The sequence below is a fragment of the Cantharellus anzutake genome (assembly GCF_015039405.1).
Source record: "Cantharellus anzutake strain C23 chromosome Unknown EI90scaffold_23, whole genome shotgun sequence".
In the NCBI taxonomy this organism is placed as follows: domain Eukaryota; kingdom Fungi; phylum Basidiomycota; class Agaricomycetes; order Cantharellales; family Hydnaceae; genus Cantharellus; species Cantharellus anzutake.
In genome coordinates this window covers 350,543-365,026 of record NW_024066973.1, presented here as the reverse complement: position 1 = coordinate 365,026, position 14,484 = coordinate 350,543, and the positions used below count along the sequence as shown (strand labels likewise).

Genomic DNA, 14,484 nt, shown 5'->3' with positions numbered 1-14,484 from the left:
AGACTCCCATTACCCACAGACGATCCGCTCTTAGTCCTACCCCTGTTCGGCGTACATCATCTTCTTTCGCCCATGTTCGCAATAACAGTCTTGTTACCAACTCCATCTTCAAGCAAGCTCAACCCCCTGACAATTCGTCTAGTGTGACTCCGCGGACTGCTAGTAGGATTCCTACCGCGTATCGACGTACCAGTGCTGAGCGTCGCGCCAGTCTCGAGAAAAGGCTGAGGGGCCTCATCCAAAGCGAGAATGTTCAGCCGCAACTGACTGAACATCCCTCCATTCTCCGAAAACGCGAAAGCAGTAGCTTTCAAGGGCTTGCTAAGCGCGAAGTAGTCAGTAAAAGCCCTTTTAGGAACGATTCAAATATCACCCCTTCGACATCGAGTGAGAGTGGTGCCTCTGGGATGCTCGATGATTATGTGACGAACACATTGGAGGATCCCCCTCCACGGCCCCCTCGTGCTGAGAACCCCCTCTCGCTCCCCGCCCCTTTGCATCCCCCTCCTCCAGTTGTTGGGCATCCTGCCTCATCACCATCGCGATCAATCCTTGTGTCGAGACGTCCGTTTGGGCCGCGCTCATCGTCCGGATCCACCAAGCGTCCTAGAAGGAAGACTGTTGCTTTTCATGAGCGCTGTGATGTGGTTGAATTTGACCGGGAGTCCTACGAATTCGATGATGAAGATGTTTTCCTGCAGAGCGATCAAGACGTTGACTACGACCCAAATGGCCCCCGGCGAATGCTATCATCTGATGAAGAGGGGTATGACTCAGTTGATGATCAACAGTGTTATAGTGACCTTGAGGGAGGAGACATACGTGATGACTCTCCATCGACGGAAGAGGTGGAGGACGGTTCTCGAGATCCGGGGCCTCCTCGACCCTCAACCCCTCCATCTGGACGTCTTCCTGTGGGAATCGAAACCGAAGGTGGGATTCCGTTGGGACGCTCCCACCATATCGAGCGCATGCGAGCGGTGCACGCTGGCGCAACTCCGCCAATCACACCATTGCGACACCTAGACAATGACAATGAACCCCCTTCACCGTCACCGGCCCGAACTCACGCCATTCCCTGGTTAACTTTGCGGACAACGCATGACGAGAATGAGTCTGATCCAGATTCTGATACCATTCCAATGGACATTCAGCCACTCTCGCTAAGACCGTCAGATGAGTGGCGAACGCCATCTGGACCTACCTCTGACGTATTTGAATCCCCTTTTTCCCAGCCAGACACTCATCTCACTCATCCACCACCGAAAACAGCACTCAACAGGGTCATAGCCGGTGACTCTGGGTCTTCCCTCTCTCTTGAAAGAGGAGGAAGTCTTAGTGGGCGTTCTAGCCCTCGGATTGACCGCGAGGAGGTTCGAAGACGTTTGATGAAGTCCCGAAGGAGCCCCCCGCCGATGGGTTGCACAGTGACGACGAAACGCGTCTTTCGTCACCGTCCCCAGCAAGTGAAACGATACAAGAGGGCGGTAAGGCTAGCCCGCACACTCCGCCTCAACCATCAAGTTCAGTGGACCTGCGCAAAGCCGGAGTTGATCTCGGTGATGTTCGCTCCGCCTTGGACCGCCTTATGTTGGGCGTTGAGCGTGGCTTTGTGGATGACAGCGGGAGCTTCAGTCAGCCGAACGAGACGAGCTTTGTGGAGGAGAGCATTGACCAGTCCGCTGATGCGTCGACAACGGAAGATCGAGATCACCCACGATATTCAGTGATGACAGATTCGAGCATAGGCGAGGTCATCGGCGCCCAACGGGGCGTTTTTACCCAGGCACAGAGCACTCAGAGCAAACATCCGGAAATCATGCCACCATCACCACTTCCGCAGAGCAACTTTGTTATGCAAACGCCATCCATATCTCAATCGAACCAGACACCTTCGACGACGGGGACGGAGACGGAAGACGACGAGCCTGCCACTCCATCCACGAGAGGCATGTCCTCCCCAGTACCCCCCGCTGTTGCACTCCCCGACCAGGTTGAATCAATTGAACATTTGTCTCCTGCTCCGCGACCCGACTCCCGAGCTAAGCTTAATCTCGATGCCAAACCGCTTCCCGCTACCCCTCAACCCCGTCTTTCCCTTGACCTTTCGATTTCATCATCGTTCCACGAGTCTGAATTCAGTCACCTCGTTCCGCTCTCCACGAATGTCGGTTCTCACCCTGTCACGTCAATCCTCCCTACTTCGCCCGCCCCGTCAGGAAACAATGCTCATGAAGACGCTTCCCCCGCGGTGCGCGAGCAACGGGATCCCCTTGAACCGATCTTTTCGGAGCGACCACAACGGCGACGAAGTCGATCCACTGGCGATGCGCCTGACTCGAGAGGAGGGGAGGTACGCTTCCGTCACACCCTTAATTTTTCTGCTAGCGATTCACTTTTATCTCAGCGTGCGGTGGCAGATCGCAAGGGAGCGGGGGCCTTAGTGACCCATTCCTTGAGTCAAGTTTCAGCTGGTACTATCCCTCTAAGTGCATCCATTTCGGAGGAATTGAAGAAGATGTATGGAGGAAAGCATGTAGGTGTCCTTTAATCTTATCAGAGGCGTCAAATTGATGTTGTAGACCCAGACTCCGACCTATCAGCTGCGGGAACGTCCTGGAACAATTTACGCTTCTTCGGACTCAAAGATCTCGCACGTTGGAAATGCTGGTGATATTGATGCTGGCAGGGCATGGCGATCCATTCGCCGTCCGTCAGACATGGTTAGTGCATATGTTCTCTGAATCAAAATATGCTAACTGTGCGATCCAGAATGAGTATGCTCGTGAAATTCGCGAATATCGAGCGCAAGAGAAACTTGGCAAAGCTTATGGAAAAATATTCGTGAAAGGCAAGTGATTCTACAGGCCTTGGCGCCTTCATGGCGCACAGTGCTAACATGAATATCAAGTCCTCGGTATCACTAGGCTTAACGTTCCAATCCCCCGACTTCCAACATGGTTCACCTGCACGCTCAACAATGGGATTCATTTTGTGACAACTCCGGAGTGCCGGCTGATGGGGGAGAGCCCCATTGAGCAGGAATTTGAATTGTAAGAGTGGTATTTGTTATTCTAATTATCTTCTGACCAAATGCAAAACAGGATTGAACATAGCAAGTTGGAGTTCACCCTAACAATGAAAGTTCGCAGGGATGCTCATTTACAAGTGAAAGTCCCCCAAGTTGAGACGCCTCCGCCTCCACCGCTTCCACCAGCCCAAGTTCCATCCAAGAGCAGCATGAGTGGCATGAGGGCTTTTTTCGGCGGCAGCCCAAAGAAGAATAAAACTGCGCCTCCCAAGACACCATCGCCTCCACCTCAGCCAAAACCACTGCCTCCAAGAGTGGTTGAAGAAGGTTTGATACGCCATATACGCCCCGACGGTACACTAGGAAGGGCTTTTGTGGCGTTTAAGGATGTTGCCTCAGAGTGCGATACCCGGCTATTCGAGACTGCCTTCCCACTGGTGGGCTACACCCCAGACGACAAGGCCACCGTCGCCACGTCTAGGACCGGATCGTCGTCGAGGGTGATTGGTGAGGTCGTGTTGCAACTTTTCCGGTTACCTCCGCTGCCGGGGATTTCTCCTGAGAAACTTCCACAATCTCTGGACGAATGCATGCGTGGCTTGAGACATACTTCGTGGCACAAGATTACTTATCTCGAGAGCGTCCTTACTCAGAACGGTGGTGATTGCTCCGTGAGTTCTGTAGGATGCTTCAGCAAGCTACTCTTGGCTTACCACCTCATTGTAGTCTTGGAGGAGACGGCAGTTCCGTCTCGTAGGTGCTAAGATGATAGCATTCAACGATGTGACAAAAAAGGCAACGGCTACCATCGATCTTAGGCAAATGACAGCTGTTGAGGATGACAATGAACCCTTACCACCCGAAGCTTCCCATGCCACCGTTAGCCGGCGGAGAGCAAGAGACTCCTATGACGGGCTCCTGAAGATCGAACGATCATTCCGGCTGATCTTTCCAGAAGAGGAGATCGAGTTCTATACTGATACTGATGAAGAGAAGAGCAAATGGTGAGCTCCTTTTTCCCTTTCTCTCCACCCTCCTGACGATTTTCTAGGCTTCAGGTGTTACGGACGCTAAAAGGGAGGATTCCTCCAAATCCCTTATGGGCCGAACTTGTGTGGCAGCAGCAAGAAGATTTTCGCTCTTCACGGCATGAACCTGACAGTCTCAATCGGTCGCGGTAGCTCATCATAATGTGTCATGTCGGGGTTTCCATCCATCCCTGCTCGTTATTCACTTACTATTGTGTTTGTTGATATTTCAGACATTTATTTGCTTTTCGCTTTGTATTTTGTGCGATGTCTTCGCGATTTCATTCCCACTTCCTCTAGTAGCTTGCTCCCAACATGGACAAATTGATCTGGTGGCTATGCAGGAATGCGCGTTTTTGAATCGATTCCGTGTTGGAGGTCAAATTCACAGCTTTCAATCTGTTTGGCTCTTCTGAGTTCTTTGGTCCGAATTGTAGTCTTTATGAACTCTTATCCAATAGAGCTCATCGTCCAGTATGCCCCAGTCATGTTTGTGGCAGGATTGACCGAATCCCAGCCATCCGAAGGCGCTTCTGGAGCACCTTCGTCCCCAAAAACCTTGTCCGAAACAATAGCACTTACACCTGATTCCAAGGATCCATTTAGTGCCCTAATTGAAAGGCTTCGCTCAGTTCTAAGCGCTAAACGAAGAGCGCCTGTTTGGGATTCCGATAGAACCCCCAAATTTCAGGTAGCCCTGGTAGACCGAGTGAGTATGGAAGACGTTTTAATTCCAATGACTGAACCAGCATACCCAGGCAGTGCGCTTCCCACCCCGAAAAATAAATCCTCCTCAGCAAAGTGTTAGGAACGATGATATCCCATCCACAAGCGTCCCCCACTCTCCACTGTCTCCATTAATTCCTTCGTCCCCACTCTATCCAGACGGGTTAATAGCGCCAGTTTGGGTGCGGAAACACCTTGAACTTGTTCCCTCCGTTTTCGTTCTTTTCCTTCGTTTATGGGAACCTCCGCCCCCTTCATCTCCCTTGGACACCGGGAACAGTCAGGACAGGGAGGAGGAGCGCAAACAGGATGCGGATCTCTCGGCGGAAATTGCTGTTCGGAAACGATCGACAGGAGAACGTGGGATCAAGCTCACGGTCGTGCTGCTAGCTAGTCGGCGGATGCTTGGTGAGCGAACCCTAGACGCGCCACGAGTTCAGACGTTTATCGTCATACAGAGGATCCATCCTTGGACGCGCGACTTTCGTTTATCAGACGCCAAAGTGGATTAGATTCTCGTGCAGCACTATTCGTACTCAGCCCCCTAAATACAACAGAACTTCAAGAATTTGTCCAAAGCCTCCAAGATGCGCTGTTCGAATCAGCGACAGACTACTACACTGCACATACCAAACGTGTGCGCAGGAAGAAGAGCCGAGTCCTCCACAGCCCGCACATATACCAGCAAGTTCGGGACCGACAATTGGCCGTCCGCTTCGAAATGAAGGATGGATTGTACGATATGAGTACAAGATGGCCACATTTGCGGAATTTAGAATGGAGGATGAATTGGCTAGAAAGTCAGTCATATCTTTCTAATCACTTCCACTTGTTGCTCATTCAATATCAGACATTACGAAGATTGTTGGGAAGGATTGATTGGCATGTTTACGTCCACTACCGTCTTACCCCCGAAGACCAAGCGCTGGGCGGAGGCGAAAGTCTTGGCTGATACAGTATCACTTAAGGTCTGTCATCATTTTCCCGGTGCACCTCAAAAATATGAACTCAATTGGCGCCAGATCTGCAAGTTGTATCTATATCATTCTGAGTTTAACAGAGCCTTGATGCACTTTAATCGACACCTTATGCGGTTTTCTGAGATGATGAGCGGCTGGGGTATTGGAGAAGACTCGTTCGAGTATTGGAGCTGGGTGGCGCGACAATACAGGGCGTTCGCGGAATTACTTGATCAGGCATCTCGTTCTGGGTTGCAACCCACCAGCAACAGTGCGTCAAAGTTTCCGGGGGCGGTGCCTCAACATCTATCCACGCCCTCGGTATCTACTGTCGACCCTTCACCGGCTTTCTTTGGTCTCAATCCTTTGAACGCATTGCAACATACTGGTTACTTCTACTATGCCGCCGCGGCATGCACTCGACGTCGCTTGGAAAGATTTACTGCTATAAACAATCAAGATGTACGTACGCATTCTTTAAATTCAGGATGGAGATATTTATAACACGAGGTGCCAGAGTCCAACATACTCTCCCGCGCTGGTCAATGAACGCAAAGTAGACCATTTGGGGACATTGACGGAGGTCAGTTCATGATTCCTGAAGAACTTCACGTTAAATACTGAGCGAACATCTCTCCTGTTACAGCTTTACAGTAAAGCATACGAGTTATTTAAATTTCACGGTGGTTCAAGCAGTCGTTTGACGTACCATATGGCTTATCGGATCGCGGAAACACACTTCCTGTCCAAGAGATATGACCTTGCGGCCAAGTATGCAGAAATTCAGTCCAATCCTTTCCCACCTGAATACTGATTGATTAGGTTTTTCGAGCGTATTGAGCGAACTTATGAAGAAGAGCGTTGGGGTGACATGCCTGAACCCCTCCTCGCCATGTGGTGCGAGTGCAGCCGAAAGTTGGGCAGCAGGGGACTGACGATTCGTCTGCTCCTTACTATTTTATCGGGTATGTGCCTCGCGAATAAGAATAGTGATTCCTAATTGATGCTGATTCCCTGAGATGCCAAACGAGACGCTTTAGAACGACGGTCTGCGGGGAAGGAACTACGGGGTCTTCTTGAGGTAAGGAATATGTCCACTTACAAAAGTGTGAACACGCGGTACCAGCTTCGTCAGATGCCATCACCCCCGGAAGATCATAATTTTATCGAACTTGAAAGTCCTCTAGCGCTGTGTGAGTAAAATTTCGAGTTGTTGAGCATGTCATTCATGGTACATCACTTAGTCCACATGTCTTCTGTCTTTTGGCGAGGGACTGTGTATGTTGGGGAACCAGCTTCATTTCAGCTCACTTTGACTTCTCCCGAGACCAATATCGAGTTCCTCTTCACGGAGCTTCGCATTTATTATAGCGAGCATCTACCTCCTGTGATCGTGCAACACCCAGAAATTGGTATAGAAACCCCGTATACATTCCTGGGAGATTTCGACGTTTCATCCATTGATAACGCGTCTGCAGTCCCTATCCAGGCCGATTTACATTGGGTTCCAGGGAAAAGCAAGACATTTGCTGGCTATCTGACTTCATCAGTGACTACCGAACTTCGTGTATGCTTTTTCCCGCACTGCCTTGGTATGGTATTGTTCACGCTAAAAGCACAGATACACAAGGTGGAGCTGCTATTCGATAAAGATACATGTAAATTCATGGTACCCATCAAGTTAATTGGCGACACGGACCAACTACCGAGAACTGTTCAATGGTTCGCTCCAGCATCATCTGTGGGTCCCCAATTGTCTGTGTCGAGGTCGCGGCCTGATAGTTGCTCGTACGTGCGTAGTTGTTTGTTTTTCTGAAACTCATCGCCATGAATCAGGGTTGTGTTTCGTCCACATCTTTTCTCGATTTCTTACGGACATGAAGAGCCAGCATACTGCAACGAACTATACCCTATTAATATTGAAATCACCAACGAGCACGATCAAGATCTCGAGTTTGATTTAGACGTACTTCTACAGCCATCGGATGATGACACAGGTTGGGCATCTTACCCAGAATTTTGGATTGATATCGTCCTCAATCTTTCCAGTCAGCTATGTAATGGTTGGCGAAGAGCGGTCGCAAGCCTTGATAAAGGGTGTTTCGTTCGGCATAGTTCAAAAGGGCACCTCCGCCACTCGGATCCTGTATTTCATCGGAGGTGCTAGTGGAGAAAGGACGCTTGATATATCAATCCAATCTCGGGCCCTCTGCACGGACGGCGAGCCCGATCAAGCTATCCATATGAACGAGACTCTACGACAGTTAAAGGTCCTAGTGGTGCCTCCCATACAATGTGCATTCCGCACCGCGTATCTCCGAGATTCGCGTCCTCTCTTACCAGTGATGGATCTGTCGAAGTTTGAACCAAATGCTTTTGAACCCGTTGGACGCGCTTTAGTCTCAATAGATGTGACTTGTACTGGTCCGCAAGGTATTGTAGTCAGCTCTATTCAACTCATTCCTCGGGCAAGTTCCGGTTTTCCCTTTGAATCCGTTACTTCGCTCACCAAAGATGAAGGACGGCCCACGCGCGAGAGTGTTGTATACTTCACTGGACTTTGGGGAAAGGGACTTTCCTTCAGTGTGGCAATCGAATGATGCATTCTCAATAATGTGCGAAGTTGAATTAGGCGAAGATGATGCTGAAGAATTCCCCAACGATGAAGTCCCCTTTCCTGGAAGCTTCGAAGTTACATGGCAGAAGTAAGCAGGTCTTGCATATTACAATTAACCTCAGCAAATCCTCACGCGTAATGGGCAGGATAAGCTCGACTGCGTCAAACTTAACAGCTAAGACTAATATCTCCCCGCCGAGTCTGAAGCCTCCAGAAGACAGCATCGTCGCGTTGATTACCTGTCCTCCTTCCGCAAACCTGCATCAGCCTTTCATACTAACCTTGTCGGTGCAAAACCGTCAGCGTTTCCGAACTGCTGACCTATACCTCGATGTGGATTCCTCAGAGGCATTTGTCCTCGCAGGTCCTCGACACACTCGTCTTCCTACGCTGTTACCCGGGATGTCGGAAGAAGTTTTTTTCAATCTTATACCTCTGTCCACCGGCGAAGTACGGCTTCCAACGTTCAAAGTTCACGATAGGCGAAAACCACCAGGCCTGCTACCGCCAGAAAATGAAGACGAGCAGACCGATGCTCCTTATAACCATGCTTCATTGTCGAGGGTACCAGTACTGCTCGCCTCACAGGATGCCAGGTTCGAGGAGCCGGAACAGGCGGAAGGCGCCCGTGTAGACCCAGACGCGCTTCCAATGATTGTGTATCCTTAATATTTCCTCGATATTCGCTCGAAGTGGGGTTGACCCGTCGATTGTCAGCTGGGCACATACACTAAAGCACCGGGTTGGGTTGGATCTTATATTGATATTTGCGCGATGCCGGAATACACATGAACAGTCCAGTAATTCGTATTGAATGTCGTGAAGTGATTGATGTTGCTTCAAATAAAGATTGAAGGGGGAATGATAGGAAATGTACTCCTCGGCGTGCAGGTCAAGTGGTCCAAGAGAATTTGATCCGCGAAAAACATCCCATTTCCCTCAGACTCAGTCGGAAGCCAGTGATCTATCCCCATATCCGTGTTTTGGATTGGTGTAATGTCTTGAACGGCTGGCCAAGCCCGAAAGCGGAAATTTTGGTATTCATTCTGTTTCTCAATTTCATTTCTCGAGATGATCTTCAAGACTCAGGCGGTATGTTTACCTCCAGATCTGAAAGGAGTCGAAAGATAGATGCCCCGACGTAGGATAAGGGGCAGACAAATGTAGAAACCCTGGGACCCAGTGATGCACCTCACCGCCGACGAATGCATGATGTCGAGCGTGCTTCCCTGAACTCGCTTGATACAAACAACCAAGTGCCAATGTCCCTTCCAGACGATCGATGCATAAGCCGAATTTCCTTTCCGCACTCGAAGCCTTGCTATCCAGAATGTGATGGGTTAGTCTTGACAATACCGGTCCTGACAATGAGCGATCCTACTAGGTATTTCACCCGGTAAACACAACGACTGTCGTCAAGTGCAGGGACCCATCTCATACACTCCCCAGTAAATGGCCAAGGGCTTGAGCGTGCTGCCATGCTTAGCAAGATAACCGGTGGTGTCGGCGAGGTAAATATAAAAATCATCGGCTGCCGGAGAGGGTGGAAACTTGGTAAGCAAGGGTCGCGCGCAAGAACAGTCTTGGAAAGATCTTGGCGCCCTTTAGAGAAGCCTAGAGACAAAATTCCAACATCTGGCGAGAATTGGCGACGAATGCCATCACGTAGCATGCAAAGATGACACGAGCAGATCCTGATGTAGTTGTTGAGATCGACGTGGTGGCTAGGCAAGCTTCTGAAGGGCTTTACAGACTAATTAGAGCCGAAGGTGCAGATATCGGTTTGTCAGCGGGGTGGGATTGGCCCGGTTCATTCATCTCCTAAGGGGCAACTCATTGGGTGGTTAGGCATCACGGGTAATAGGCAATGGGGTGGATGAACGTCAGTCATCGCGTTTCCATTTGCCACTCCAAGAACGAACGATTTGGTGGGGGGTTAAGGGAATTGGGTTTGTCGACGATGGACGGCGCTCAGAAAGGTTAAGTGGCATGTTGCACTTCAGGTGATTCAAGGTGGTAAATGTGCTGTCCCATCTACAACTATTATTGGCGCATATGCCTGACATCGCACAAGGACCCGTAGTGGACTGAGAGGAATTGAATCAGGAGTTTTTGGACGATGTCAGAAACTTGACCTTTCGACTTGCTCGGAACGTTCAGTGCATGGAGATGTGGGGCGAAGCACAGAAGTGTTTCACATGCCGAAGTATTTAATAATAAGGGTATCGTACACAAACAACACGATGGGGAAGGTGTAGGCCACAAATGAAACTTCGAGAGCAGTGGAAACAAGTTGCCGCAAAGTGATCAGGTGGCACTTAATCGTGGCCTCCCTTTTCAACCCCTCAGAGTGAGAGGAACGACGTCGAATACTCTCACTATGATGAGGGAAGAGAGGCCAAAGCCAAATGTTAGTTTAGTTCGGGAACCAAAAAAAAACAGCCTTATATAGTATTTGTCAGGTGACCCCTGGGGTAAATGCCGGAGGCAGCCTTCTGACTGCCGACACTTCGAACATTCCAGACTTACGTAGAATCCCTACTGTAGTCTAGTTAGCCTTCTTGAGTCTCAGTGGAACCGCTCTATCTTAAGGCGGCGAAAAAACTTAGCAACTATCCTACGTCTTTGCGCTCCGCCTCATCGCATATATTCACCGCCTAAAGTATTGCTAAAGTTAATACAATCCTTATTTCCGTACGTTGTTGTACATTAACGGAAGATGCACCTTCCGATCGACAATGGTCTGGAGAATCCTTGCCGCGCGAGTGTCCCAACCATGCGGCCGTCGTGGAACTTCTTGCTGGGTGGCCGTTGCGATGTGACGTCAACTCTCTATGAGTCTCTTCTTGCTCGTTTTCGCTCCTTTCTCTCCACCATAATGCTCTGGAAAAACAAGCTCATCCTTTGGCTCACATTATTTTCTGCGCACACGACCAACATTAGCACCCATGATGCGGTGGCTGCTGGGTCTTCGTACCTCCTGGGAGTCGGCATTGGGGATGTTACAGGCCCCATTGTCGAGACAAATTGTCAGTCTCTCCTATCCTTCCATTTCGAGGCTTGAAGCGTGAAAAAAGCGGAACCTAACCACATGCGGAGTTACTAGTGATGGGATTTGCGAATCCTTCCCAAATTGATACTGGCCTACATATGAGGCAGCGAAGTCGTGCGTTCATCATCGCGGATACAGTAAATCCTTCGAATCGTGTGGTGTTCATTAACTCGGATATTTGCATGGGAGACACTGCTGCCCGTACTGAGATTGTCCTGCAATTGTATGTTTGTGTCTTTTTCCCTGCCTAATGCCCTTGAAATTTAGGACTTTAATCTATGTCTATTGCGTACCTGAAACCGCTTTCCACTGCAGAGAAAAGCTTTATCCTGGGGTCTATGACAACTCCAACATTGCACTTGTGGGAACTCATCAGCATTCTGGGGTTGCGGGATACCATAATTATCTGCTCCCCCAAATCACATCAAAGGGGTTTATACGGAAATCTTACGAAGCTATCGTAAATGGTTGGTTCTCTTCAGTGAACTAGGGACAATGGTAACTGAACATTTGACTTAGGCTCCGTGAAAGCCGTGATCCAAGCTCATAATAGCCTCAAGCTGGGAACCCTTAGCCTTGGCAACACGACACTTCTTGACAGCAATGTTAACCGCTCTCCCTACGCGTACTTAGCGTCAGTAGCCCTTTCCCCTCCCTTAGAATGCACTGACTGATTCGTCTTGCATGACAGGAATCCTGTATCTGAACGTGCCAGATATCGATACGACCAAGACAAAGACTTCACATTGCTCAAGTTCACGGATTCAGCGACTGGCTCCTCGCGCGGATTTCTCTCGTTCTTTGCGGTCCATGGAACAAGCATATATCCGAATAATACTTTTGTCAGTACGGATAATAAGGGTAAGGCGTTTCTTCACTGACGTGGTGCTGCGCCGCTAAACCACTGCGTTATCTGAGGCATGGCTGCTTATCTTTATGAATGTAAGCTGAGACGCTCATGCCTCACGAACCATGGCCTCATAGATTCGTCTCAGCATATGTAAACCCGAATGCCTTTCCGGGGCTGAACAACAGCTTCGTGGCTGGTTTCGCCCAATGTGAGTTCTTCGGCTCTAGCTCCAGTCTTATTAATGTAACCACTTTGTAATTCAATAAGCTAACGTAGGAGACACAAGGTAAATGACCACTTTCCATCCCGTTGGTATCATCCTGACGTATCTAATATTACAGCCCAAACACGTGAGTGCCTATATCTCCAGGTCCTCTAATATGCCGGATTTGACGCGATTTTTCGACGAGAAGCCTTGGAGTCTACTGTGAGAGTCCAGGCCAACCCTGGGATGGTCAGCCCTGCGAGTTCACAAAGTCTACGTGTGGCAATAGTACCCAAGATTGTCACGGTCGCGGTCCAGGGTTCCGAATCTCCGACTTTGAATCTAACAAGATAATTGGGACAAACCAATTTAAGGCTGCGAAAACTCTTATGGGAGGTTCAACGCTTGCACCTGTTTCGGGTGCTGTGAAGGCGCTACATACATACGTCCGAATAAGCAATTATTCGTTCACGCTTGCCAATGGTACGAAAGTGCATACCTGCCCTGCTGCTATGGGATATTCGTTTGCGGCTGGAACGACGGATGGGCCTGGAGCGTTTGATTTCACTCAAGGGAATAATGCTACGCAGAAACAGAATCCGTTTTGGGAGCTTGTTAAAGGTGCGTGCGCTTGAACGTCCTGGGGTGTGCTCATGTGAAAGGGAACGGCGCTGTCAGGTGCTGTTACACCGGCTCCAAATCCGGAGCAGATTGAGTGCCAGCATCCGAAGCCCATTCTGCTGAATACAGTATGTTTAAATAAGTCGTGTATAAGGGACACACTAAATTCCATTCATTAGGGTTACGCACACACTCCATATGAGTGGTATGCTACATGTTCACAGTTCATAACCATTGTGCCTCATGCTGTTTTAGGACTCCCTCCATCATCGATATTCAGCTCTTCCAAGTCGGACAATTGGTCATGCTTATTGTACCCAGTGAATTCACCACAATGGCTGGCCGGCGAATCCGCGAGGCAGTACGCGCGAAGCTCATCTCATCTGGAACCCTCGATAATTCCGCATACGTTGTTATTGCCGGCCCTAGTAACGTGTATTCTCATTATGTCACCACACTGGAGGAGTACGGCATTCAACGATATGAAGGTGCCTCGACGATATATGGACAATGTGCGTGTACCCATGATCATTTGTATACCCTTGCTTATTAGGCTTGTCCCTTGGTAGTCACATTGGAAGCCTACATAGATATTTACACTCATCTCGTTCAGTACCTTAAACCAGGGAGCACCGCAACACCCAGCTCTGGACCTACTCCTCCTGATCAAATCAACGAGTCCATTTCTCTTCAGGGAAGCTTCGTCCAACGTCATCGTGCTCTGCAAGGCTGGCTAACGCTGTCGGTCATTAGCCAGATGTTATTTATGATACACCTGGTATCAGGCGTTTCGGGGACGTATTAACTGATGTCAGTACTTCAATATCGTACACGGCTGGTCAGACGGTCTTTGCGGTGTTTCAAGGTGCAAACCCTAGGGTCAGTTCAATAATCCAACTCACAGCGTGCTTAACTAAGGCACTTTTATCCGCTTCGTAGAACAACTTGAGGCTGGAAGAAACGTTTCTTACTGTTGACATGCTAGTCGGATCAACGTGGGTACCAGTCCGAACGGACTCTCATCCTTCCACAACTTTGAGTTGGAAGCGTACCAGTACGATTGTGAGTCAACTTTCAATGCTTATTTCGTAATCCTGATAGCTAACACGGCAATGATTCCATGAAGTTGGCAACATCCACTACCAACATCACCTGGTGCGTTTTCTCCTCGCGTTCGTCCCCCACAGTTGATCTTGCTAACTACTTCCCGCAGGACCATCGAGAATGGGACACCTGGTATGCATTGCTCTTGTGATTCGCAGCACTGTCCTCCACTTCTTAACGCAATTTATAGCGGGAACCTACCGTTTGACTTACTACGGAGATTCTAAGTCTGTTGTGGGAATAAAGGCATTCGTTGGCTATTCGTCCTCCTTCACCATCTCAGCTTAAGCC

General features: G+C 49.4%; 4 protein-coding genes across 4 annotated transcripts; all 4 read left to right on the top strand.

Annotated features, from left to right (window-relative positions):
- The first annotated feature begins 1,244 nt into the window (after positions 1-1,244).
- Positions 1,245-2,879, top strand: EI90DRAFT_1018729 (uncharacterized protein). Its single transcript, XM_039051387.1, has one exon. It carries the CDS (start codon positions 1,589-1,591, stop codon positions 2,549-2,551), a length of 963 nt encoding a protein of 320 aa, XP_038916097.1. The 5' UTR covers positions 1,245-1,588; the 3' UTR covers positions 2,552-2,879.
- EI90DRAFT_3145625 (uncharacterized protein) lies at positions 2,721-4,212 on the top strand (the record flags this gene model as incomplete). The annotated part of the gene is made up of 6 exons (XM_039065318.1): positions 2,721-2,723; positions 2,773-2,851; positions 2,912-3,053; positions 3,105-3,702; positions 3,758-4,035; positions 4,083-4,212. 6 exons carry the CDS (start codon positions 2,721-2,723, stop codon positions 4,210-4,212), a joined length of 1,230 nt encoding a protein of 409 aa, XP_038916096.1.
- Positions 4,213-4,501: 289 nt separating this feature from the next.
- Positions 4,502-9,030, top strand: EI90DRAFT_2920169 (Gryzun, putative trafficking through golgi-domain-containing protein; the record flags this gene model as incomplete). Its single annotated transcript, XM_039054728.1, is given in 16 exon segments — positions 4,502-4,768; positions 4,818-5,193; positions 5,244-5,443; positions 5,455-5,585; positions 5,636-5,753; positions 5,808-6,210; positions 6,239-6,327; positions 6,391-6,515; positions 6,567-6,709; positions 6,785-6,937; positions 6,989-7,311; positions 7,366-7,532; positions 7,581-7,741; positions 7,794-8,239; positions 8,265-8,449; positions 8,508-9,030. 16 exon segments carry the CDS (start codon positions 4,502-4,504, stop codon positions 9,028-9,030), a joined length of 3,810 nt encoding a protein of 1,269 aa, XP_038916095.1.
- A 2,209-nt stretch (positions 9,031-11,239) lies between these two features.
- On the top strand, positions 11,240-14,481 carry EI90DRAFT_3123532 (Neutral/alkaline nonlysosomal ceramidase; the record flags this gene model as incomplete). The annotated part of the gene is made up of 19 exons (XM_039063626.1): positions 11,240-11,390; positions 11,468-11,636; positions 11,681-11,880; positions 11,933-12,047; positions 12,105-12,274; positions 12,332-12,355; positions 12,409-12,471; positions 12,531-12,549; positions 12,605-12,613; positions 12,677-13,089; positions 13,147-13,217; positions 13,269-13,294; positions 13,345-13,601; positions 13,659-13,792; positions 13,843-13,968; positions 14,029-14,151; positions 14,216-14,244; positions 14,303-14,325; positions 14,384-14,481. The coding sequence occupies 19 exons, from the start codon at positions 11,240-11,242 to the stop codon at positions 14,479-14,481; spliced, it is 2,220 nt and encodes a 739-aa protein (XP_038916094.1).
- Between the last annotated feature and the right edge of the window lie 3 nt (positions 14,482-14,484).